A 26,355-nucleotide genomic window follows, 5' to 3' on the forward strand; every position below is an offset into this window, starting at 1 on the left:
GCGAGCCGGAGCCCGGCTCCCGGGAGCAGAACGCGCCCCTAAGAGGGGTTTCCACGGCGCTGGCTCATTGCTATGGACCCGGGACAGGCACGGGTGGGCTCGCCAGCTGGGGGGCGAGCAGGTCTGGGCTTCCCAGAAACAGCGTTTTATCTCCCTAGCAAAGCAGCCGGAGATAAAGATGCTAAAGCAGGGCCCCGCGTAGCCCGCGCTGCCGGTGGTGATGCTCGGGGTCGCTCAGCATCCTCCTCCTCCTCCTCCTTCCTCTCTCCCGGGCCCTACGCGGGGGCACAGGAGCGGGGCATGCACAGCTTCCCCGCGGCCCGGGCCGGCAGCCACGCACCGGGCTGGCCCCGCACAGCCCCGCGCCCCCGCAGCATGCACCAGGCAGCCCCGCCAGCTGCAACCTACCTGGGGGGCCCCAAAAACTCTGCTGGCACCAGCGAGCACCAGCACGGGAGGCACCCCGGAAACCTGCGCTGCCCCCCAGCCCTTGCCACCTCACTCAGGTGCCAGCCGGGAGAAGCCGACCTTGCCGCGAGGGTCCTGAGGATGAGAGAGAGCACCCCGGACTGACAGTCGGGCTCCCGCCCGAAGCAAGTCCCTCTTTCTCCCATCCCTGCGGTCTTGTCCATAATTGGGCCGGGGCGAGGCGCGGGGAAGCTCGCGGAATTGGGCAGGAGGCAGGGCTCTCCCAGCACGCCCGCTTTAATTGGCTCTTTTTCTCTTTTTTTTTTTTTTTTTTTTTTTTTTTTTTTTTAGCGAAGGGTAATGAAATGGTGAAGAGGGTGGGGGGAAAACCTGGAAAGCCAACAGAGTAGAAAATCAGGCGCGGCTGGCAGAGCCACAGGCAGGAGGGAGGGAGGGAGGCAGGGAGGCGGCCTCGGGCCAGCCCCGCCGGCGGGCGCGGGAAGCCCGGGACGCTCCGTCGGGGCCGCCTGGGGAGCGGCGGCGATCCCGGCAACTTCTGCGGGAGATTCTGGCGCTTCAGGAAACAGCGGCGGGGCAGAGACCTCCCAAGCGGCTTCCAGCTGGCAGGAGTAGCTCAACTTTGTCCGTCTTCTTGTCCCTCATTGCCGGCTACCTTCCAGTTGCAGCCCGTTAGTGCCCACTAGGAGCTCCGGCAGCCGTCGAGGGAGAGAGACACGGGCCCCTGTGCAGCTGCAAATCCTCTGCGAGGCGGGCGGAGCAGGCAAGCACGGAGGCGACGCACCCACACGAGGCTGGCACACAACATCGGGGAAAGTTTTGAAGGGCGAAGGACCCGGCAGGCTGGGGAGGAGGCGAGGAGAGCCGGGCTGAGCTGCAGGCGCTGCGAGGGTGCGTGGTCTGTCTGCTCCTCGGCTGCTTCTCCCTTCAGGCTGGTTGGGGCGGTGCAGTGCAGCTGGGGGAGCTCTTGGGAGCCGCTTTAAAAAAAAAAAAAAAAAAAAAAAAGAAATCCTTCCTGGATTTGATTAATTACAACAATCCCCTCCTCAGAAGATCTGGAGAAGAGGAGCGAGAATCACCTATCCCTTCCTCCGCCTTTCAGCAGCTGGCTCCTACCCCCCACCCTCGCTTCCCCCCTTTTTCTCCACCTCCTTCTCCTTCTCCCCGTCCGCTCCGGGGGCTGCGGCCAGAGCCTCGTCAGGAGGAGGGAGGGTGAGGACTCACTCAAGTTGGCCCCAGTTGGCAGCACTTGGGGCAGCGCGGGACTGGGGCAGCGCTCGGCAGCTCCCGCGGAACAAAGGAGCCCGGGCTGGCCCGGGTCCCGCTCCCGCCCTGCCCGGTGCCGGCCCGGTGCCCCCGGGCTGGCCTTTCCCCGTACCCCGAGTGCGGGTGCGGCCGCCTGTTCGCCTGGAGATCCTCGAGCAACGTGGAGAGGGGAAGCGGGAAGCGGTACTCCGCGTTTCTGCCCTCCTGCCTCCTTCTCTCGCTCTCTCCCTCCTTTCTTTCTTTATTTCTTTCTTTCTTTTTTTTTTTTTCCTATCTCCTAAATTTTAAATTTTACCCCCAGGTGGCCCCTGTGTGGGGGGTCCCTTGCTCCGCCCGAGGGGCGCCGGTGCCCGGAGCGGGGCGCATGGGGCGGCGTTTCGGGAGGCTTTCGGCTGCTCCTCGCTCCCCCGCCGGATGCTGCCTGAGCTGTTTTGGCTGTTTTTCTTCGCCGGCGATGAAGGCTCTGCCTTGAAGATGGACATGATCTGTTTTTTATTCCTGTCTCTGGTGCCGGTGTACAGCAGGGGACAAGGGGTGTACGGTAAGAGACGCTGTCGCTGTTTGCGAGGGAGGGGTGGGGGGCGAGGGCGCAGACGGCGGCGGTGGGATCAAAGTTAAAAAGCACCTGCAGGAGAAAGTAAATGATGCCGCCGAACCTCGCCTCAGCCTGAGCGGAGAGACTGACGCAGCAATAGGGCTTCCAGCGCCTGTAGCTACTTCGTAATTTCTCGCCGTAACCTCTGGCCGCCTCCCATGTACGAGTGGCCGCGATGGCACGGAGGGAGCGCCGGCGGGACCGCCGCGGGGAGCGGCTGCCGGAGCCCCGGCCCTGCCTCCCGTCCCTCCCGCCGCGCCGGGGGACGCCGCGCTGCTCCGGCGGGGGCGGCCCTGGGAGCGCCTCGAGTTGCCTTGTCTTTGGGGCAGGGGGAGCACGGAGGGTCCCTTCTCGGCGATGCGCTCGCAGGTTCCTTTCTCTCAGGAACACGGGAAGCAGGGAGAAGGGCGTGCGGGCTGCCCGCTCTCGTTCCCGGCGTGCCGGGGGCTGCCCGCTCTCGCCGCCGGCACGGCTCCGCCCGGCTCGGCTCGCCACGGCCGGGCTGCCCGGGGGTGGAACTTCGCGGCTGATTTTCTTCTGAAGGTGATGGAGATGGGTGGGTGGTGGTCTGTGGCAGGGATGATGCCGAGCTGCTTGATTTTTTTTTTTTTTTTCCTTTTTTACTATTATTATTTTTGCATTTACGGAGCTTACTTCCTCTCCCTGTTTGCAGGCAGGGTGGCGAATGGCGAGCTCGGGTGGTCTCCTCGGGAGAGGTTTGGCTCCCGCAGCCCCTCAGTGCGAGGGCAGAGGCGGGGGATGACGCCCGTGCCGCCGAGCACAAGCCCCGGGCTGAGGGAGCACCCCGGATTTACTTGAGCCAGACGTGCAGCCCCCCTTTCCCTCTCCCAGCCCCCTCTGAATTCTTGCTTTACAAGATCTGCATTTCCAATACACTGGGAAAAAATAAATAAAAGCAACCCACAAGACTTGTCTCTCATAACAAGCCGGCTTTATCTTGGCTTACAACTCAGTTGTGCGTTGCTGTTAAGTCCTTCTGGAAGGCATGCCACTGCCTCTAACAAGCCAAGCTCTCTGAGCTCTGAAGAGAGACCCCAGTGAGAGAGTCCAGCCCCCCCGCTCCCTCTTTTTTAACAGCACGCAGCCAGTCTCTTGTGTGAGCTCTGGCAAAGATCAGTTCAGTCTCACTGACTATGGGTAAGTCTTTGTAGGTCACTTTTTAATGATGTATTTCTTTAATGGAAACAATTCCTCCTTTCTCCTTGAAGACTGGGATGTTAATTTGAGTTTGGGTCTGTTTTGTAAAATAACCATTTTAAATAGAGTGCTCAGCTTCCTTTATTTTTTTCTTTCTTCTTCTCAGTATTTGTGTTTTGTTCTCCCAGTCTGTATATCCAGACAAAAATTCTATGACCCTTGAAACGCTGGAAAGATGAGGAATAGAATGAGTTTGTGGTACAGAAACCTGGTCAGGGCATATAATTTTATCTTTTAAAACAGGTAATCTGCTTCTAGCTAAACTTTTATTATTTCACATCAGTGTTTTTGCTGTCAGTTGCTGTAGAATGGACTCACTGCCTAGGATTGTAGCAAAAGGGACAGAGCTTAAAACCAGGTTTGCTTGAATGTGCTTTAGAGGGTTGCCTGTTGTATTTTTTCATACACTTCAGTGAACTTGCATTTGACAGAGTTGCTGCTATTAGATCTCCAGAATAACTTACTAATGTTTTTGTCTTTTTCTCTCAGAGAGAGATTGAAGAAGCTGTATACAAAAGAAAGCACAGATGCACACATACACTAAAATGAAGGCATCCTTTTAAGCCAAAATGTTCCACTATTTCTATCTGTTCTCTTACTTAACTACACAGAGGGGAAATCTAGTGTCTCCCTTCCTCTTCCCACCCCTGCCTCTTCAAACTATGGAACAACAGGAGCGTTAATGCGCAGTTGTCGCTGAGTGCAGCCCAGAGCAGTGTCTCGTGGAATCAGCACGCTGCAAACTTGGACGGTGACTAATAGTTCTCATATTGTCCTCCCCAATTCTGCCTTCAGTCCACTACCCTGGGCTGATTCCATGCCTTCTGCAGCCAGCACTGTTTCTTTGGATGTGAGGTTGCTGTTGCTGATGGCTCAAGCAGAGCTGCGTTAATATTGTTATATGTGCAAGGATAAATAAAAAGCAGGATTAGAAATTAGTCCCACTGCCCCCCCTCTACTTGGGTTTTTCCTCTGTATTGGTCTCTTGCCATAGCTTTAAGCTGTACTTCAGCATTCTGTGTTGTGAATGTCAATCTCATGTGGCACCTAATGTAAAAATTATGGGAACTCGTGTGTCACGGTTCAGATCTCTTTTCCTGCCTTTGCCTATTGGCAGTGGAGACTGGGGGAGGCATCTATATTGGTCTATAAATATATTTTACTTTAGCAAATCTCCTGAGATTAAATCAGATTAAACAAGATAAAGTATCCATGTGATGTACCCTTTAAATAATACACCCACATGGATGCACACAAAAGACCTCTGTCTGGGAAAGCAGAGTCGTTGGAGAGGTTTATTGAGATGAATGGTATAAATAAAATGTGGATAAGGGGGGTTCTGGGAAAGAAGCATTTGCAATTGAGGTGCAATTTAATTAGGAGTCAAGGTGCTTTTTGCCTGCTACCTGAAGAGGCTTGTTATATAAATTGGCATTTGTTGTAATGACTGAAGTGTGTCTGAAACCCTCTTCTCATTAGCTGATCCCATTCTTTCGGCCTTGTTTGTTGCAGTGAGACAAGGCTGGCCTGATGGGGAAGGCAATTCAGCAGGCTGCCAAGAGGCAACTTTTATCAGCCTTTTGTGGTAGCCTATTTCCCAGACTGCGTGTGCTTTTCAGTCCTGGTGTGTTAATGCTGCTGGTCAGGATGAGAAGCCAACTGTAATAGATCTCTAGAAAATGTCAAAATTGAGGAGGAGGAGGAGGAAGGAAGAGGTAAAGAGACAGGGGACTTGGCTTTCAAGGCTTGTAGTTATCAACACTTAAAGACTGTAAGTTAGCCTGAGAGGGGAGGATTGGGGCGTGGTGGCAGTCAGAGGGAAAGGCCTGCCTCTTGCCTCCCAATCTGCTTTCTAGGTTCCAGGACTTGGGTAGCTCTGGTGTGGTGTGCAGTGCTGCTGCTGTGCTTGCTCCATGTGCAGTCTATAATTAACATTTCTGGGTTGTCTTGCAATTAGCACAGTCCCACTGATCAGCAGCAGCCTTTCAGGCAGAATAAGAAAGTGGGGTGTTTTGTCCCCTGCCTCTCCTAATTCACCTGCAGAAAAGACATTGCAGGAATGGGCATTGCTGTGTGTGGTGAGGGGCTACATACAGCAAGGTGATGGAAAGGGAATGAAAGGAAATGTTTAGGTTGGGCAGCAAGGAAAGCTGCCTGGCACCATGATCACAGGGACTGGATGGGCTGCACTTGAAACCGGTGGGATAGTCCTGCCTTTGCCTTTGGAGATGGGGAATAAATGACCTGTTAAGGCTCTTTGTTTTAAGAGACACCATCACATTGAATCATCCCTGAGATGCCACTTCAGACAGCAAAAAAAACCCCAAACTAGTGGAAGACTGTTTTCTTGTGTCTGTGATGGAGGAGTGTCATAGTAAAACATATCTGGTGTTTAGGCTATAAACATCCACACTTTTTCATTTCATGTACACATGACATGATTTGTTTCCAGCTCCTTTTACCTGTTGTTTTGGTTTTTTTTTGGTTTTTTTTTTTAAAGTAAAAACACTTTTCCTAGAGTTTTTTTAACATAGACTGCCTCACACCCTCTTGCAACCTATATGCATCCATATCTTCTGCTGAAAGGGGCACAGGCACTCTAATGTCACCTGGAGCCTGCTGATCTGAATCCATCCCTCTCAGGTTCCTATGCCTAGAGCTATTTTGCCAGCAGTAACAGGGGGCCAAGACATGGAGCTCCTCAAGTACCTTGCTGTCATCTCAGTGCACCCTGTGTCCTCAGAAATGGCTGAAGAGATTGCTGGCTAAAGGGATGATGGAGCTGGCTCCTGTGAGCCACTTCTTGGCTGATTGTGTTGGGAAAATGCAATGCTTGAGCACAGTGGCACTTCAAACTAAATATATATATGTGTATGTGTGTGTGTGTGTGTGTGTACACATACATATATAAGGATGTACACACATTCTTTGTGCTCAGTCATTTCTCTTTGCTGTCCAGCTCTTAAATCTGTGTTGGCCTAGGCTGTACAGTCTTTTGAGGAATGAGTTATCTAACTGCAGTGCCATAGGACTAGTTTCACCAATGGACTGGCTTGGTCCAAGGTTTGCATAGTTCTTGATCAGCTCTTATAGGTCAAGGCATTAAATCTGTCCAGCCTCAGAATACCTTGCTGTTCTTTAGTTGTAATGTGTCAGATTTACTCTTCTGTGACACTAGAGCCTCTGGTTTTAGGTCAGGTCAGTAGCTTCACACACCAGATAAGCCCTCAATTGACTTTAATATGCAGTTCTAGAAAACTGACATTATCCTCTTGACAGGTTGTTTGCAACTTGCTGGATGAAGTCAAAATATTTCACTATAGGTGTCATCAGAAACCACCATCCTATGCTAATTTTTGTGGGAACATGAAGACAGATGTTGAATAATTTGACATGAGCAGCACAGCTTTTAAAATTATCACCGTGTCAGGTTCACACTGGAGTTTCTGATATATATATATATGATTTCAGATGAGTTTGAAAGAGGGGGGGAGGTGGGTGTAGTAAGTGACTCCCAGTAAGTGGAAGATGCAGCAGAAGATGGCCCTGGAGGTTCAAGACAGTAATTCAGCAGTGGCAGTAAGGGGTGCTGTGCTGCTGAGGCTGCTGTTCTTATTTTCAAGTAAAGATAAAAATGATTTTCATGCTGGTAACTCAGGGATCTCGTGACACTTCCCATCAACCAGAAGCCCTACAGTTTTGCCTGTGTTTTGATGAGTTACTGCCATTCTGCTTGCTTGAATAGTGTGGTTTCAGGCTTCCAGTCCCTCCCTCCATACACACTGTGCTCTCTTGGTTCATTAAGCATAGTCTATTAGCATTAAGCTAAGAACCATGCCTGCATGGCTATGGCTTCTTATCAGGAGGGCAGAGGGGGGTGGGGGAAAATTGCCTTCTGCCCGGTGCCAGTGTGCTGATAAAAGCAATAGAGAGAGATGCATTTCTACTTGTGAAAGACAGCTTGGGGTGGAAGGTGTTTCTTACTCTGTTCATGGAAATGTCCCAAACCCTACCTGCAAAAGGCTTCTTTAGGTATAAGGTAAGCCCGCAGGCAACTGGTTTGTGTGTTAGCTCTGCAGACAGTTCATAGGTAAAATTCTCATCAGGTGAGATGTTGGTGGTTTTTGTGCAGAGGAGTTGCTGTGTTGTGTTGTCAGAAGGGGCTGTGCTTTGCTGTGGGGAAGATGAGCCCTCTAGACAAGAGACAGTGGATAATGATGGTTTGTTCTTGGAAAGGCTGTGGGTGCCCACATCTGGTGATACAGTATGTGTTTCTTTAGGCCATACCTGGTAGTCCAGAACTTAGGTATGCTGAAACTGTTAAGAGAACTTTGAGACCATTTCTGCTCTCAAGCAGTCAAGGTGAACATACCACATGCCGGTGTCCCAGACACTTTCTGCTGATCATCATCCTCTGGTGTGGGACAGGTTTAAATTCAAAAGGGTAAAATGTGCCAGTATCCTCTGAGCTTGTGGAGGAAAGGGGAGAGCCATGGCATTGACACCACCCAGCAGAATGCTGATCTGGGGAGGCCTTCAGGATCTACCAGAGAGAGAGATGTGTTGAGAAGTGGAAAAGGAGAATTTGTGCATTTTATGTCTCTGTGCCCATGTTACACTGCTGAGATCTCTACGCTGGTAGGATCAAAAGTACTTCAATTTGAAAAGAAAAAGAGGTCTCATCTGTCCCTCATTTGGGGAAGGTGATTGAAGAAACAACAAAAGTTTGTTTCTTATAGCTAAGCACTTTGCCTGCTGTTTAAAAGAAGAAATTAAACGTGTGACAATCCATGCAGCTGAGACTCAGAAGTGCTGCATTAAAGAGCTAGGAAAGAGCTCGAGAAGTGGAGGAGAAACGGAGATCCTGGGCTACAGCCGATCTGGTCTCAACGAAATTCAGGCGTGAGAAGGCTGTTACCAGCAGGTTAGCTGGGAGCGCACATGATGGGAGGCCGAGAGCCTTTGTGCCCGGCGTCAGGCGTTTCTCGGAACGAAGGTTTAGACTCCCGCTTATTTTCTGTGACTTCTGCCCACGCAGAAAGCGCCGCCGCAGGCGGTTCCTGCTTCCCCTCCCACCCGAGGAAGAGGCTGCCCGTCCTTCCCGCGCTGCCGGCGCTCCCCTCCAGCTGTGGCTGCGGAGTACATCTGGCGGCGGGACGCGCCTCCAACGCTGCCCGGCAGAGGGAGGCGGAGCGCGGCCCCGCCGGAGTGCCGGCCCAGCGGCCCTTTCCCGGGAGAGCGGCCGGGATTGCCCGGGACACGCTCCCCCTGGGGCGGCACCGGTGCCGGGGGGCGCCCGCAGGCGGCTCTGCTTCCCGGGACCACCTCCGGGCGGGACCCCGCTGTCCTTCTGTCCTTCTGTCCTTCTGTCCTGCTTCCCGGGACCCTTCCCTCCGGGCGGGACCCCGCTGTCCTTCTGTCCTCCTGTCCTTCTGTCCTTCCTCCCGGCGCCTTCCCGGAGCCTGTGGGAGCGAGCGCCCGGGACGGAGCTGCTGCGGCCAGGTTTGGCGCGGGCTGCCTGCGTGTGGCCTTGCGTCTGTCCCGGGTTTATTTGGGATCTAGAGCCCTGTCAAACTGTACCCAAGCACTACATAACCACCTCACCCCCCGGGTATTTTTTTACCATTTCCTCTTTTTTGTTTATTTTCCTCTCTCTCGTTCCATTTTCTCCTGGATTATGAATGTGCTATTCTTCCACTGCTTCTTGCCCATTTCCAAAGAAAGATTTTTCAAAAAAGTGAGTGCAGGCCTCTTAAATCCTTCATTAGTTTTTCCCTCATTTTTTTCTTTTCTTTCTTTTCTTATTTTTATTTTTTTTTTCCTTAACATATCTGTGGAGTTGTGGTTTGGGGACTTACGTTTTGTTGTTTTTTTCGTTGTTTTTTTTTTTTTTTTTGAGGCTTTTATTTGGTTGGTTTTTGTTCTCAAAAAGGTAGGATTAAAGCAATCTGAATGGATATGAGGGAAGAGGAGTACTTATGCATGGCCTTGCTCTGGGAGAGGAAGAAAAGACAGCAAGGTGATGTCTGACTGTTGGGCTTTAAAAACCTCTGTTGAGATCATTAGTGCTGTGATATATCTATAGCCCTGATTCTGTGATGCAGCAGAGCTGAGTGGCCCACAGCAGAGGTATGGAACTGATGCTGGTTCTTTGGCCCTTGGAAAACATGGCTTACAGGGGCCCTAGCCTAGAGCAATGGTGCCTTCTGAGCATTGTGGCTGCCTGCAGGGAGTTCTTTGCACCACTGTGTTTGCCATGCTGTATCCAAGGTCAGCTTCTGACTAAAGTTTTCATTTTAATGTGCAAATACTATGGCCCATGGCTGGCTAAAGGAGACACCCAAAGTTAACCAGGGAAGTAGAGAGGCAGCTGAATAGAAATAATCAGATCTTTAAATTTTTCGTTTGGTCTTCTAGACTAGGTGATGTGGTTACTCCAGTGTGTGCTTGTGACTGTATTCCCAAAGTGAAGAGAGAGCTTTATGGTTCTAGTAATGCTTGAACTCCTCTGAGAAGGATGCTCCTGCAGAGCACTCAGTGTCCTCAGCATTGTGCTAGCAAGGATCAGCTGTGTAGACACAGTTCTGCATTTCAGTGGTTGTGAACAGAGCAGGACAGCCCGCTGGGGACAGCTGTGGTGCTGGAGTGGCCTGGTGATGAGAAGTCACCAGTGCTGCTGTGTGAGCAGGTCACGGCTCTGTGCTGGGCTGCAGGCCTCCAGGGAGAGGGTGCATCGAGGCGGCAAGCAGGGACCTCGAGCAGCTTTCATTGCTTTCATTGCTCCAGCCAGCCTCCTGCTTCCTTGTGGCTCCTCTTTCACTCCTGCTGCAAATCACTCATGGCTGTTACCCTTTGCTTTAGCTTGCATAAGGGAGACACCACCAGTGTAACTAAAAATCCTCCTGGCTGTGATCTGCTGGCTTGTGGTTTGTCTCCACTGCGAGCTGTAACACAGGACAAATGGCATCCAGATACTTTTGCTGGGTTCCTGTAAATGGAAATGGCAGGGTGAGGATAGCAATTGACAGAGGTGCAGTAAGGACGGCAGTTTCTGAAGACAAATAAGCAAATGTTGCCTAAAGAAGAACTGACAAAACATTGAAAGCTGAAGTCAAGCTGTGAGAAAAGCTTTAGGATGTCTGCAGGTGGACATTTAATACAAGAGTAACTGCTTGCTATTGCTGCTCCTGTTTCAGAAGGAAATGGTCCTTCACTAATTAGCGTAAATTGTTTTAAAATAAATGTGGATGGGAATCTTGTGCCTCTCTTGTGTGCCTTTGTGATGATATAAAAAGGAAAAACAAAGATGTGATTCAGACAGATGTTTGAGAAACGTGTCAAAATGGGTTTTGCTTACAAACACTGTTTCACCTTCTGGTGCTTGTTGCATGCCTTGCATAGCAGAAAAAGACATCTGTAGATTTAGAGTGAAGAATGAGTGTCTTTTCCTAAGTTTAATAAATGGATTATTCTGACTTGGAGCATTCCTCAAAATAGCAGAGCAGTGAGAACTTGAGGCTCATAAAAGTAACCTGAGCAGCAAGAGCCAGCTGGTGATGGGATGCTGAATTCCCCTGCCAGTCATGTGAATACAGCTGGGGTGTTAAGAATATTTAACTGGTAGGGGCATCTGCAGTTGATAGACCCTGAAAATCCCTCTCACGGTGTACATGTAGGATTCCTTGTGAGCTTATGTGTCTCCCATCCCTTTAATATCTATAAGCTTCCACCTTTACAAAGCTTCTGCTGCCTGGTTATTCCACCCTGTGTGTGGGGAAATGAGATGGAGATAAAGTGATTTGCCGATGGCAGAACGGAGAATCGAACATCAGCAAAGTTTTAACCATCCTTTTCTCTCTGGTAAAGTGCAGTTGGTATTAAGTGCAGTCCCTGTGCCTGATAGATCCAATGTAAATACATCCTAAAAAAGAGGGCATTGAAAATAGGCTCTGATCCAGTTATCACTAAATCAAGCTTTTTTAGTAAGAAAACAAAACCATGTTTTGTCGTTCACTACCAATTTAGCTCATCTTTGGCATGGGTTAGAATTTATGTTAGGACACCCTTTGGAGGTCTTCTAGAAGTTGAGCACCAGAGAGACAGAAATGTTTCAGTTGTGGGTACACACATGGCTTTGCTGTGCTTGGATCTGCAGAAGGATCAGTTTGGAAACTGTTGGCTCACTGCAACAATTTAAATTATTTTGCACTTGATCAAAGAAGCAGTGTTTCTTGCTATGGAAAACTTCTGTCATGGATGGAGGAGGTTAAACGACTATTGATGGTATCTAGTGGAAAGGCAGAAAGACTGTGTTTGCCATTAAGGAGCCAAGATTTGGGATGGGAAGAAAAGCAGGTACATGATTAGGGACAGTGCCTAGGACAAGGGAGGAGTTATGATATCAAGTGTTATGACTCTAAAATATGGTTGGGTGCCAGAGCAGAGTTCAGCTTTTGAAGAAGCAAAAGGGATATATGAATATTCCAACACATTTTGTCATTTTAGGTATGTGCTAAACCATATTGTTAGTTTTCTTACAAGTATGAAGACAGAGAGAAATTTCTAGTTTTTGTTTCCCAAATGGTAATGAAGACCAAAAGGACCTGGTGTCAGTGGTATTTGTTTGACAATTTGACTTAGAGTGCACACACACTAACGCCTACGGAGAAGTAGGACTGTGACTTGTGGGTGCACTCCTGAGCTAGCTTTAAATTCACAATTTTGGTTGCTGATGGCAGTGCAGCAGTAGCAGCGTGGAGCTCAGCCTGGCCTGTGCTCCAGCCCCTCCTGCAGCATCCTGAGTGAGCCCCAAGGTGTGTGCTGAGCCCCTGTGCCTGGGGCAGCGACGTGCTGTGCTTGACCCTTGATAAATAAACTCTGGGGCACCTGCACCAGCTCCATGCTTCCTTTGCAAGGTTGCAGTGAGAACAAGAAGAGTCAATTCAACTCCTGCTTGTGCCACTGCATGAGAATCCTGTAAATCCAGCTAGCTGGCGTGTTGTGGGGTGCAGTTGGAAGTTTGATGGCTGCAGCGGTTTAGCTGCTGCAATCCCACAGCTGCAAACTCCAGCAAGACAAATGCCAGGGTTCTTCTTGATCTGGGGTGTCTTTCAAGCAAGCAGAGATGCAGGAGTGTAAACTGGCTTAATGCAGTTTGCCGCATTAAGTGGTGAAAGAGAACCTCTGAACAGCAGGTTTGGAATTAATCTTTAATTTTGAAAAGCTATTTCTGAGTAACTCCTTGCATAGACAAGCCCTGCATTTAGCTGTGATTAAGTTTCTAAATTGTTTTTTCAAAATAGGATAGTCAAGCTCCTGTACTGTGTTGCTGCATATGAAGATGTTACCCATAGAAACTAAGCCCCAGCTTTGGTTAAAATAGCACAATAATAGTTTGTGTTCTGGCTGGTCAAACGATAAGCAGCTCAGCACTTTCATCCTTATTTCAGCAGAAAAATGCAATTGACAGTAGAGAATGACTGTTTACTATGATGTGCATGATTAATACCATAAATCTTTCATGTTGGGATGTTGGGTGAGAGGCATGAATATCACCACAACAAATTGAAAGAAGCAATTTGTTATGTATTTGTGGTTGGTAATCAGGCTTGGAACTCCATGTAGAAGAAGAAATTAGCCAGAGTGGATGTTAGTTACTGAAACCAGAAACCACTCTGGCATTTGCTAAGCCTTGGCAAAGATGCCATGCTGATTTTTGCAGATCACAATGAGCATATGTACCTACTTGTGGCTGATGGTTTTTCCAAGTGGCCAGCAGTAGTGTGTGTGCTACTTGACAAACAGTTCTGCTTCTTGGATTATCATGGAGACATTTCAGAGTATGTTTGCAGCATATGGCTTGCTGAAGGAGATGGTTTTAGATAGGAGATGTTGGGTAAAAGACAGTAGATCAGCTGCTTCTCACTCAGCTTCACTTGGTTCAGCAGGGCATTTTGTGCAGACACTTAAAAGAGCAGCAGAGAAAAATGAGGAAGCAGCCCCACATCACAGCATTGCAAACTTTGTTTCCTTGCACAGAACAGTGTTCTGTAAAGCTCCAGCAGAACTGATACTAAGAGATAGAGGTTAATTCAAGAATTACATTTGATTGTCTCAAAGTGAGTCTAGAGGAAGCAGAGAGTGAGGATATTGGGGGAAGGAAACCATGCTTATGAGATTTCTGCCTGCTCTAAATCAAAACTTTGCAGAAGGAGGAAACAGGGTAAAATGCCAAAAAGTACAAGATCTGTGATGTGCTTGGTGAGGTGGACAGGGAAATGAGAAGGAAATGTTTCTAGCTATTGCTGGATGTAAAAAAAAAAAAAAAAAAAAAAAAAAAAAAAAAAAAAAAAAAAAAGAGGAAAGAAAGAGAAGAGAAAAAAAATATAAATGGATGCTGTTGATGGTGTGTAAGTTTGAGGAATGAGAATATTTCTTTCTTTCATTGATCTCATGATTATACCCATGGCATTGTTGCTGTTGAAAATGAAGGATTGGAAGAGCAAGTGAGAACTGCCATCCCCATCAGGCAGAAGCCTTCCCTGAACAGGATTGCACATCTGCCAGAAAGCAACAGCTGTAAGTTCAGGGTCATGTAAAAGGGGTTTTATCTTAGCACCTCCATTGCAAGAAAAAGGAGGATAAATGCAGCATTTGTGTATGTAATTCTAGACACTTTTTTTTAGGATCCCAGATGCACTGGGAGCAGTGCTGCTGTCTGGGTAAGCACACATAGGTGACACCAAGGCTGGAGCCCAAATCCCAGGGTGGTGTCAAATGAGTGATAGTTTGTAATTAAGGGGATCAGTTGCTGAACTAACTGATTTTTCCTGCAGTGTTTTTCTCCCTCTTTGTCTGATCCAGTGAGTCATTGTAGTTAGTTTTGGAGGCATGTTTGGCTGATTGGATTTTTGCTGATATCTTAGCTCTCATATGTGCTTTGTCACACCTGCTCACCTTGATGACACGGATGACTCTTTGTTTGTTAGCCCAGGAGTGATGCTGCTGTGGGGGTGTGAGCAGGCAGCCCTTGTGCTGTGATCTGCCAGCAAAAGCTGCTGGCCAAACTCTGACTCAGGCTTCTGCTACTGCCTGACCAGGAGAAATGCTTGAGTTTCCTCAGATCCTCAGGGAAAAAAGAAGTTAGGAAAAAGAAGCGGGGTGGAGGAAATCTTAGAGGATTCACTTTTCTGGATATTATTTTTGGCTTTGCTGTGCTACTCTTGTAGATAGCGTTTTAACTTTAAGACAAGGGAGTTAAATCCAACTGAGCTGTTGCTCTCATAAAAATGCTGGCCTGAAAAAATGCTGCACATAATGACTTAGATCCTGTTGCTGTCAGTCTTTCTTTATGACATTTTTATTTTAAAGACTTCAGTGTAAGCCAAGTAGAAGAAAACCCCAAAACATAACAACAAGCAGAAACAAATAAACTCACTTTAAATCAACAAAAAAAAAGTTAAAATCTGTTTGTTTCTTCTGCCCTTCTGCTTGTGTGAATGGAAGGTGGTGTGCCATTTGTCTGCCTCAGAGATTTTTTAGATGAAGTTGGTGATTTCAGTGAGATAATTTCATCAGGATGTGAAGGGAGGGGGCATAGATAGGGCAGCCACAGTTTTTGTTGGTGTCCTGCCTTAGTAGTGTACAGTTTTCATGGACATCTGATTTTTTTTCCCCCCACCCAATCATTAAATTTTCACTGAAGACATTTTTAAACTTCAGTACAGTTTCCACTTGGCTGATGTTTCCATTGGTGAGCATCTTTTCATCACTCTCTGGTTGCTGTGGTCACTGCTGTGCTGTCACTCAGGCACTCCCTGAGCTGCTGCTGGAGAGCCTGACCACAGCTGTGGCACCAGAGCTCAGCACATCCTGCAGTGTGATCCCCCTTCAGAGAGTGTGCTGCCTTTGGCTCACCAGAGCGCAGTGCCTCGAGGCTTGGCTTGCCAGGAACGTGCTGCCAGAGAGCCCAAGCGCTGGAGTCACCAGGTTTTGGATCTGCTTTCTGAGATGGTCATTTCTGCAGGGGGATTTCTTGTTTCTCTTGCCTTGAAAAGTGTCTGGGCACTTGGATTTCAAACACCACTACTCTGGAGGACTTGGATTGTGCTTGTGATTATTCCAGAATGGGATATATCTTATACTTGAACTACAGAGCTTAACTCTCTGCAAGTCATGCTCCCACTACCATTGGCCAGTCTGGAATAATGGGAAAAGCAGTCTTTCCTACCCCAAGAGTTTTTTGGCTCTTTTATCTGATATGTGATGCCACTCAAATATCCTTTTCTAGTTACTGCAAGCCTGTCTCTCCTTGATGTTTTGAAGTGAATTGGAAGTTGCTGGCAAGAGTTATTTTGGATTTCTCTTTTATTTTCTCCATCCTTTGCTTTCCCACAGGATTTTTATGCCAGAATAAGAGGAAATTTTCCTTTCTATTGCTTAATTGCACTACAGTTGTTGAAGTTTTTTCTCCTTGCCTTTGTCACCTATGTTTGTTCCCTAACTTTTCTGGTGTCCTTAAACAGTGCAGCTAGAAGGAAGGGACATAAATAGAGCTGGTGTTCAGGATCTCACTTTGTTTTGGAGATAAGGGCCTGCAGGGGGGGAATCTTTGTCCCATTGTCAGTGCTGTCTTCCCATCTGCCTTCTATCTTTCCTCAGTTCCTGTTGCTTCACCTTTGGAATTCTTCCTGAATTCACTGTGCTTAAAATAATACTTGTTTGAACAATAAAAACTGTATTAAAGGGTACATGATTTTAAATACACATATTGGATTTGTGAGAGAGGGGTTTTCAAAGGAGGGGACTGTATGCTTTTGCACATAAAATGAGTATGTAAACAAAATCCTGTAAGAGGTCTGCAACAGAAGAAAACCCTTTCCCCCTGCTTCCTGCATGCTAATTCCAGATACAATGGAAATTCCTACAGATGAAGCAGCAGCAAAGAAAACCCAAGTGATGCCTTTATATTGAGTTGCAACACTGAAGGCAAACAGCAGCTGGAAGCTTGGTTTGATCTTTCTGTATGAATAAGATTAAATAGCAGGCACGGTGCTCATGAGGGGTATTTTCCTGACCCTCTTCCACAAAGCTTTTGAACACTTGTGGAGAAGCACAGAGTGTCTTCAGCACCTACTAAAGGAATGGTGACTGGAAAGCTCAGCGCAGCAGAGGAACGGCTGAGAAAGATCTAGAAATAATGTGTTTAGTTTGCCCTGCTGACCAGAGTGGATGGACTTCTCAGCTGTGTCCATGTCTCTCCTTTTCTTTCTGTTAATGTTTTTGTATTTATTTGAACACTTTTGACATTAAATATCTCATCTCACTGGGGTGAGAACCTGACCCCGTGGTTGTGAGGGAGCTGGGGGTCTGGGCTTAAGGGCTCTGGGTCTCTTGGGGACTGTGTGTGCACAGATGTGGTCTGAGGCAGGGCTGAATTCTTCCAAGGCTGCTTCTGTAGCCACAGCAGCAATCTCTGCTGTAGTGTTTGCTGGTGTGAGCTTTTGTCACTGCTTCCATTTTAGAGCAAGAGTGAGAGAGCAAACTTACTATCAGCTGCTTTGGTTTGGTTTTTTTTTCTGTCAAATAGCTTTTCAGATTCCCAGTGCTCTCTTATTCTGCCTTCCTTCCTAGAGACTTCTTCTCAGCTTCACCTCCTTCCTTGTCCAACTAAATGTGTTGATTTACATGCACAAATTCATGTGAAGTCCATGATATTCCTAACACAGGCATTATTGCTGCTGTTGTCTTTATTTTATTTTAAAAAATGTTTTTGTTGCCTCTTTTTTGGCCAGATACATTCCCAGGTCACTTGTCCATCATCTCATCACCCTCCAAGAGGAGGTGTGGGCTCTAGGTCTGTGAGTGCTCCTGGAGCTGGTGTGTCTCCTGTAGCACTGCCCTGCCTGGAGGGGCTCAGCTGGGCCAGGATACCTCTCAGCCCAGTGCTGATGCTGGAGCAAAGCCTAAACTCAACTTCCACATGTTCCAGGACAGCTAATGTTCACTGCAGCTGGATCAGTGTGCAGTTGTTCCTTGGGTAACCAGTGAGCAGTCCTTCCAGATCTGCAGTTCTGCTGCAGCAGCTGGGGCTGCTTGGCTTGGGTAGCGATAAGCGCAGTCCTTTTCACTGGAGAAAAGAGTTGCACGAGGCTCTCACCTACTTAAATCAGAGAATGACCTTCCTTTTTTATCTTCCAGGAGCCTCAGGAATGTGACTTTTCCCCTTCCCTAGCTGCTCTGTTCTTCCTCCCCCGTGTTTAGAGGCTCTTCCCGGGAGCATGCAGCCCCTTGGATAGGAGCAGCCAGGTGCCGTGGGTGAACAGTGCAGCTGCAGGCACTGCAGCAAAGGCATCACTCATCCATTTGGGAATAACTGCTTTTGTCTCTGATAATCTGCTAGATTTCTCTAGAATCCCTGCCTGGGGAAAGCTGTGACATTTTGTGTTGTGTTGGGAGCTCTGTGGCCACCTTCCCAGAAGCTCTATCTGCGTTTTATGGTCCTCAAGGAGGGATATGGTAGAGTAACTTCCTACTGGGGAAAATCAACACTGTAAACAGAGCAGGGAGGGAAATATATGTTTGTTTTTAAAGAAAAAAAAGTTCTGTTTCTTTGTGACTCAGCTTGCAGCTAGTTAATGGAATTTTCCATTCCTCTTCAGTTTTTCTGGGAGATAGCAAGGTCCAGAGATTTAAATTTGTGGAGATTTAAATCTCCACCAAAGTAATGGTAATTGAGGCCTCAGTCTGGATCTCAGTGTAAAGGACTGACCAAAATTCCTACTGCTTGGATTGCAGCTTGGTTTAGAGGCCCTAAACCATAAAAAACCCTTGTTCATTTCTGACAGCATCTGCAATAATGGAACAAATCTTAAAAATCAACCAAACCAAACCAAGTAAGTCAGAAGAAAAATATATGCTAACAAGTCTGATGTCCATGGTAATCCTCTTCTGTGGTTTTGGTGTTTACCTTTTTTGATACATCACCAGGTTTACAGCTATTTTGTGTGTGGTTACTTCATGGAATGATTGACATTGGAAGGGACCTCTGAAAGTCACCTGGTCCAGCCCCCTGCTCAAAGCTGAGCTATTTTGATGTTAGAAGCTAAGACAGGATGTTAAATACCTCATCCAGATGAACTTGATCTTCCCCGAGGAGGGAGGGTCCACACGCTTTCTGGGCCCCCTGCTGGTGTGTGACCAACTGCATGGTGAAATGGATTCTGTCTTTAGAAATGCAGATTTCCTGTGTTGTGTCTGGTGGGTTTTGCCCTTCTTTTACCATGCACCTATGAGGAGAGTCTGTCTCTGTGTCCATCTTCCTTCCAGCCACCCCTTCCCAGTTAAGCAATACCTGTAAGTTTTGCCTTGTCTTTTTTTAAGGCTTAGGAAAAAACCAAACCCGCCAACCACAGAAACCCACCACATTTTTCTCAGCTTTTCTTCATATACTATATGCTCCACCTGCCCGGCCATTTTGGTGGTCCTTCACTGGACTTTATCCAGTATCACATACTGTAAGTGCTGCTTTCTGAAAAAATGTCTTTTCTATTTTCTTTCATTGAGATTGTCTTTGCTACTTGGTATTTATGGCCTATCCTCCTCTTTAGAGTTCCTTGATTAACATGCTGTAATTAGCAAACTCCTGCTGTAGTCTGCCACAGACAAAGAGGGAAACTGAAGATGTAGACATTTGTACATATTCCATTATGTGCAGCATAATGTGTGGTGACGGTTATACTTAGTAGTCTTTTGTGAGCATAGCATAAAGATTAAACAAAATATGGGGTTAGAGACAGTGGAGAGGGGTATTAAACCCCTTGACCACATATCACAGGGAGTAAAATAGCTGTGTGTGTATGTATCAATGTACTTACATGTGTATTTGCATGTATATATAATATATATATATTTACTTATTTGACACAGGAGTGATTTTGCTGTTTTGTCCTTGGGATACACAGTCTGTTTCCTTGAACAGAAAGCAGGAAATGTCCAGCAGGTGCTCTGTGCTGTGTACCAAGTGAAAAGGAGAGGGTCCAGTCCCCAGTGGGTAGCAGTAAGTGGCTGGGTAGGAAGAAAGACATGCAGTTTCTCAGGGAAGCATTATAAAGAGGATGGTGTGAGGTTCTGCTCGAACTGTTTAGTTGGAAGCCCCTTGTGGTGTGTTAATGTAACAGGGGGACCTCAGCTCACGTTGAATGCTCCGGGGTTTCTTTGCACTTGGAGTTCTCCATGGGTGCCCGGCTGGTGGCTTTGCTTCACAGCGTGGTGTGCAGGAGCAGGAAGCTGAAGATTGAGTCGTGCTTTCTCTCTTCATTTGACACAATTGTAGGTGGCATGGAGAGTGGGATGCTGGGGTAGGAAGTAGAAGGAATTATTTTACTCCCACTGAATTTTATCTGGGCAGCATGCCCTATCTGAACAGTTGGTTTGGCTGCTTTTTTTCTTTAATGTGCTTAGTATCTGCGATCTATTTCTCTGTCTCTCCCCTTCTTGTAGGGCCATTCCCAGATTAAAATGAAATAGGCTGTAAACCAGCAAGAAAGGATTAGGAAGTTGGGGTGGTTCGTGTGTTCAGCTGTCAGAAGCACAGCACTGAGTCTCTGTGAAAGGCAGCATTTTGCTTGTCTCTTTGCTGGTGAAGTCTTTCAAAGAACAGGATGACTTCTGGTGTCTGTGTAGCTCTCTCTGCATCTGAAATATTGCCCAGGTGTGGTTACACATCCCTGTTGCTACCAACACCGAATGAAAGGACTGAGCCGTTGTTGTTGTTGTTGATGTTACTATTATTATGTTAAATTCCTGGCACTGAAACCTTGCTACTGACCTCTTGAGTTTTCTGAGAGGGAGTGTGCAGCTGAGTCTCCATCCTACTTTGAAGATTTTTTTTTTTAATTGTTTACATATGGCTCTTTTGAGGGGGATGTATAGAAATCTTGCTGTTGCTCCTGAACTGTTCTCCTCTGAGGGAGCGGTAGCGCTGCAGTGTCACTAGAAAATATTAATGCATGTAAACATTCTTCAAAAGGCATTACATCTTCCTGCACGTACTTTATTATATTCCCACAAATCTGACTAGATTTGATAGATAGGTAACCAGGGAGCAAGGATGGGGGAAGCATGCTAGAGAGGGAAGGAGGGAAGAGGGAGTGAAATAAACACAAACCTGCTGTAATTCAAAACAAGGTAAAATCAGATTGTGTGCTTTGGCTAATTTTCTTATTCAGGTATCGATCCAGTGGCTGCTCCAGAGTCTATTAGCAGTCAGCCAGTGAAAATATTTCCCATCGGGGGCTCTGACCTGAGACGGGGGTGAATCTATAGCAATTTGTTCAAACAGAGGAAAGCTTTTTCCTCTGATTTGTATTCCAATTTGCACAGCCTACAGAGGGGGGCCCCGTCGTGGGGGTGTGCTGGGTGGTGTTTCTCAAGTGGGAATCAAGCTTGAGCCAGGTAACTGGCTGAAAAAAAAAACAGGATGAACTCTGGGCTGGGCACCCCTGGTGTGCCTCCCTGGCTGTGTGGGTGCTGTGCAGGCTTGGCTGGGAGGGCAGGGGGGCAGCTTGCTGCCTCCCCTCTGCATGGGGGACACAGGCCTGGGAGGGCAGGGGGGCAGCTTGCTGCTTCCCCTCTGCATGGGGGACACAGGCCTGGGAGGGTAGGGGGGCAGCTTGCTGCCTCCCCTCTGCATGGGGGACACAGGCCTGGGAGGGCAGGGGGGCAGCTTGCTGCTTCCCCTCTGCATGGGGGACACAGGCCTGGCACATCCACGCTGCCCCGGAAAGGAGAAGGCTGCCCTTCCTGCAGCCTTTTAAAGAGTGGATGGAGGGCAAAAGTGCCCTCCCTTTCTGCCTTGTGCCCATCCTTCCCTCCACGTGTGGCCAGGAACAGGTTTCCTGTGAGGGGGCTGGATGGCTCTCTCCATGGCTGGGTGTCAGCCTGGTTCAGCTCTGCTCTGTAACTGGTTTGACCCCAATTTGCTCCTGCTGGAGAGGACCAGTGTGGATGGTGCTTCTCAAGTTAAGAGCCTGCTGCAGGGGTTGCTGGATCCCAATGCTTTCTTGGAGTCTGACAGAAGCCGCCAGATAACAAGAAGCTTGAGGTCCCAGCTTTCCCCCAAAGCTGTGCTGAAGGTGCCCTAGAGTTATGGAACTCGCCTTCTGACTCCTCCCTGTTGGCTGCCTGTTCCATGGTTGCTTTGGGAGTAATCCAGACAAGGAAACACAGTCGCAGTGTCCCTTAAATCCAGATGCTGCAGCTGTCAAGAGCTTCCAGAAATCTCGGTGGTGAAAAAGCTGATGAGGTTAGCAAGACTCACGGCTTCCCCTGCCTTTTGGGTCTGATGCCACCTGCTTCCTGCCAGCTCCATGCCAGCTTGGATATCTCCAGGCTTGGTTTAGCCTGTCTGTTGTGGCATTGAGGCAGTTGTAGAGCTGTGGTTGGAGGGATGTGCAAATGTTTTGGAAAGACCTTTATGTGCATACAAGCATCCACTCTGCCTCTGAGAAGGCCTGAAGCAACAGGGTTGTGTCTTGAAATATGTAAGGAGTGTTTTTCACTTCAAAACTTAGCTCCCTGACCAAGCTCCTGGTCCTTAAGTCTGTACTGGGCTTCCACATTAATGTGTGACACCATACTGCCTGTTTTCCATTAATTGCCCAAATGTGGGAGCATGAGTTGGAAAATCTGTTTAGTAAAGGTGGGAAGAGGGGGAAACCATCCTTTGTATAAAACACAAGGATAAGAGTAGGAGGGAGTAACAGGGTGGGAGACGTGTTGCTTTTAGCTTTCAAAATTAGCTGGAATTCTCCTCAGCCTTGTTTATACTTGCTTTAATTTAGTGTTGGTCACAGAAACACTTAGAGGGAGGAAGGAGGCAGGAAGGCAGAAATAAATAATGACTTTAAATCTTAAATCTGTGCGATTTTTAAGCTGCAAATTTATTTTTGACTTGGCCATAACTTTCAGGGAACCAGCCTGAGTACCAGGGAGAGCAGTAACTCCAGCTTTGAGAAAGAGTGGAGAAGTTTATGAGATTTTAAAGCAGTCAGGAAGAGATCCCTGCAGTTGATGGCATGAGGGGAATGTGCATGGGGACAATGACAGCAGCATTTTGTAATATTTAGGAGAGTATTTAACAGTGCTGGGGCTGTGGAATGAGCTGATGCTGCTTAGCAGAAGGCTTGTTATGGTGCTGGAGGGGAGGGTTGGCAGAGAACAGGCTCCTCTGCCCAGCTGGCAGGGGTGCTGGCTGCTGCAGGAGGCTGCCAGTCACATTCCCAGGGGAAGGAGAGCCCCATTCCTCCAGCTTGTATCATGGCTTTCTGGACAACAGGCAGGGCAACTGCTGTGCCAGGCTTTCTGAGCAGGCTACAGGGAGACAATTAAAATCCAAGGTACCACTTGCTTGACATGCACCAGTGATTGGCTCCCATTAGGTGCTGGATTTTAAGCCTTTCATGCCAGCTAATTGGTCCAGTGCCTGCCCTAAGCATGACCAGTGCCCGGGGCTTCAGCAGAAAGGGGAATGACTCATGAAACAGAGCTGTCAAACTGCAGGTCCTTGGCCTTGCTTTCAATGTGCTGCCCTTTCATTCCAGTGTCTCCTTCCTCCTGGGCTGGGGCACAGGCTGTAGGAGGGAACTGAACTGTCTCTGTTAACTTTGCAGCTTTGGTTCCTGTAGCCAAGTAAGCAAGCTGTGCTTTGGCAGTGTGCTGAGGAGATGGAACTCAGCTGGTATCAGGTTATCTGTTGCTCCCATGGAGGGATGTGGCACACAGCACCCAGCAGCAGCCTGGCAGGAGAGCACTGCTGGGATAGCACCAGGCAGGAAGGCACCTGGGGGCTGCCTTGATTCTAGGAAGAAAATGCTGGGAGTGACCCTTGCTGAAGAAAGGGGGATAGGGAGGGATAGTGCTCACAAGTTATCAAAACGACTTAGGGAAACTGTTTTCTCCAATTACATTTAACGTTTTGTAGCATATATTGTGGAGTATGGCTTGGAATGACTACTGGGAAAGTAATATGGGGTGTGTACAGGAGCCAAGTGTGTCCCTGGGATGCACAGCACAGTTTGTGACAGGCCCCCAGAGGAACACCCTCTTGGTGTTCCCGCTGTGCAAGACAGATTCATCATATTTCTCCTAGAAAGGGCATCAGGCTCTGTCTGGTTCAGGACTACAGCAAACAGCACCTGCTTCCTCCACCACCCCTGCAGATGTCTATTCATGTGTCCCTTTTAATGTCTTGCATGGTGTATTTCTTTTTTACGAGGTGACACCACTGGCAGGGTTATTTCCCCAGGAATATGAGAGGAAGTCTTCCTTACAGGCTCCACTCACATCTGCCTATTTATGTGCTTGCCTGCCCAAATTGCTGGGGGTGTGGTGTGACTCAGGGGGAGGGCACTGCTCCACTCAAAGTCTCTTCCATTTCTGAATCTCATGCTGCCCAATGTGTGTATGCACATGTAGGGCTGCCTCTCCTCCTTGCCTGGGTCTGATGCCATGGCACCAGAGTGATCAACTCCCTTCAATGGCCCTTGCTCCTGACCCTGTGCCATGGTTTAACCCAGCCAGCAGCTAAGCACCACAAAGCCACTCACTCACTCTCACTGTGTAGGGAGGTGGGGAGAACTGGAAGAACAAAGAGGAGGAAACTCATGGATTGAGTTAAAGGCAGTTTAATAGGGACAGTAAAAACTGTGCATGCAAGCAAAGCAAAACAAGGAATTCATTCACTGCTTCCCATGGGCAGGCAGGTGCTCAGCCATCCCCAGGAAAGCAGGGCTCCATTGTGCATAATGGTGCCTTGGGAAGGTAAAACACAGCAATTCCAAATGTCCCCAATTCCTCCTTCTTCCCCCAGCTTTACACACTGAGCACGATGCTGGATGGTGTGGAATGTCCCTTTGGTCACTTGGGGTCAGCTGTCCTGGCTGTGTCCCTGTCCAGCCCCCTTGCTGGTGATGAACAGGAAGGACCTTGATGTTGTGCACTGATAAGCAATGAAGAAAACATCCCTGTGTTATCAACACTGTTTCCAGCACAAACCCAAACCAGGTCATGCCAGCTATTATGAAGATAATGAACTCTATCCCAGCCAAACCCAGCACATTCTTCATCCCTTAAAGATACTGTTTGTCATGCTCAGGTCCCATACCATCCAATGCACCCCTCTTCCTACCCTTTGGTATAATTCACAGTTACCATTCCCATAGCTGATGGACCAGTCCCATGAAAGGTCTGCAGAATGTCCAGAAATGTCCACAAAATGTCCATTGAGTTCATTCAGTCCATGACTCCTGGCTCCAGCTGTTTCAGTGGTGGCTTGGGAAAAGAGATGTGCTGTGTTGCGTGGACTTACTGGGCACCAAAGCCAGCTCAGGTCATGGCACTGCTTCATTTGCCCTGTTCCTTGAAAGGTTTGTCTTCCATTGGTTCAGGTAGTAATTCCTGCTGCAGTAATTCCTCTGACATGCAGCTAGAATCATGTTCCCTTTAAATCGTTGTAGCCCATTGTATTTCCATTAGAATCTCTATCAGAGCTTTTTGCTCCCAGCTTGGATGCTTGCTGCTTCTTCACCAGCCTTGTATCTGCAGAAGAGGCATGATTTAGTTGTGGAAGGGATTGTGGGCATGGAGGGAAGAAAAAGGTTTGAGAAATGTAATCCAAGGAAACTTAAGGCAATTCTCATGCTACAGGATGAAACTTGCTCTTTATACTACATTTATTCTTGTCTTAGATACAGAGCACAGAACTGAGTTTTAACTATTCTCTTGTCTTTCAGCAAAATATCATCCCCCTGGTGAGCAGAGACCTGCTTTTCCCCAGGCAGGTCTGATGCTGCTCCCTGTTGTTCTCTCTCTGAGAGTAACCTTAATTCTCTCCAAACAACTGAAGCAGGCTATTCCTTTTTTTTTCACTACTCTTTGCTGAAACTACCCACTCATTTTCCAGCCTCATTTGGGCTTGGCAGCCAGCAGCATTAGGCAGGAAGGTATTGGAAGGAAAGCAGCATGTTTGCCTTCAGCCAGATGAACCTGGAATTTCTACTTGTCATGGTGCATCTCCTGAGAGATCTATTTACAGGCCTGCCTGCTTCCAGTGGCCTCCTGAGGTGAGTCCTTCCCAGAGCACTCACACACCCCAGGAGAATGAACAGCTTAGGATGGGGCTGTGTCTGGGCTGAAATTCCCCACTGCTTCCCACCCTCCTCAACCCCTGGCACCAGCCATCCCTTAAAGCTACTGAAAATGTGCCTTCCCTGGGTCTCTGACTAATGCCTTTATGAAGGAACTGGTGTCAGGTACCTGCCCAGCAGCACCACTGCCGTGGCTGCGTAGGTGAGGGCACTCCAAGCCTTGAGCCATTAGTTGTTAGGTTGGTTTTTCCACCCTTTCTTTTCTCAGCTGTATGAAACCCATTGCTGAAAAAATTGTGTGGGACACCTCATGTTTTCCCTGGTGAAGGATCCAGCCTACTGTAATGAGTGTTATAAGGTTACTGGGAGGGCAGTGCTCATGTTTGCTGTGGGCATGGCAGTCCCAGCAAGTTCTCATGGCTGGGCTGACCACGTGTCATGTAGGGTAGGGTAGGGTAGGTAGCTCCTGCATCTCCAGCTGCCCTTTCCCCTTGAGTCCTTCCTCCCTGCCCCTGGATGTTTCAGGCAGTGCAGCCTTTCCTGGCAGGCAGCATGGCCTGCAGAGCTGTGGAGATGCGAGACAGGGCTCAAGGAGACTGAGATGCTCCATGTGTTTGGGCAATTTGGAAGTGAAAGACCTGCAGCCATGTGGGCTCCCACCTGGCATTTCTGTGGGAATCAGGTGTTTGCACCAAGAGTGCTGGC

At 48.1% G+C, this 26,355-nt stretch overlaps 1 protein-coding gene across 1 annotated transcript in view; it reads left to right on the forward strand.

The window, feature by feature from the left end:
- Positions 1–2,106: 2,106 nt before the first annotated feature.
- The window catches only part of MDGA1 (MAM domain containing glycosylphosphatidylinositol anchor 1), a 138,527-nt gene continuing 114,278 nt past the window's right edge, over positions 2,107–26,355 (forward strand). The window contains exon 1 of the mRNA XM_054280137.1: positions 2,107–2,233. Within this exon, the coding sequence (XP_054136112.1) occupies positions 2,107–2,233 (127 nt within the window). The remainder of the gene's footprint in view (positions 2,234–26,355) is intronic.

This window comes from Melozone crissalis, unplaced genomic scaffold (assembly GCF_028551555.1).
Source record: "Melozone crissalis strain CALT ecotype California unplaced genomic scaffold, PUWL_Pcris_2 ptg000027l_1, whole genome shotgun sequence".
NCBI lineage: Eukaryota > Metazoa > Chordata > Aves > Passeriformes > Passerellidae > Melozone > Melozone crissalis.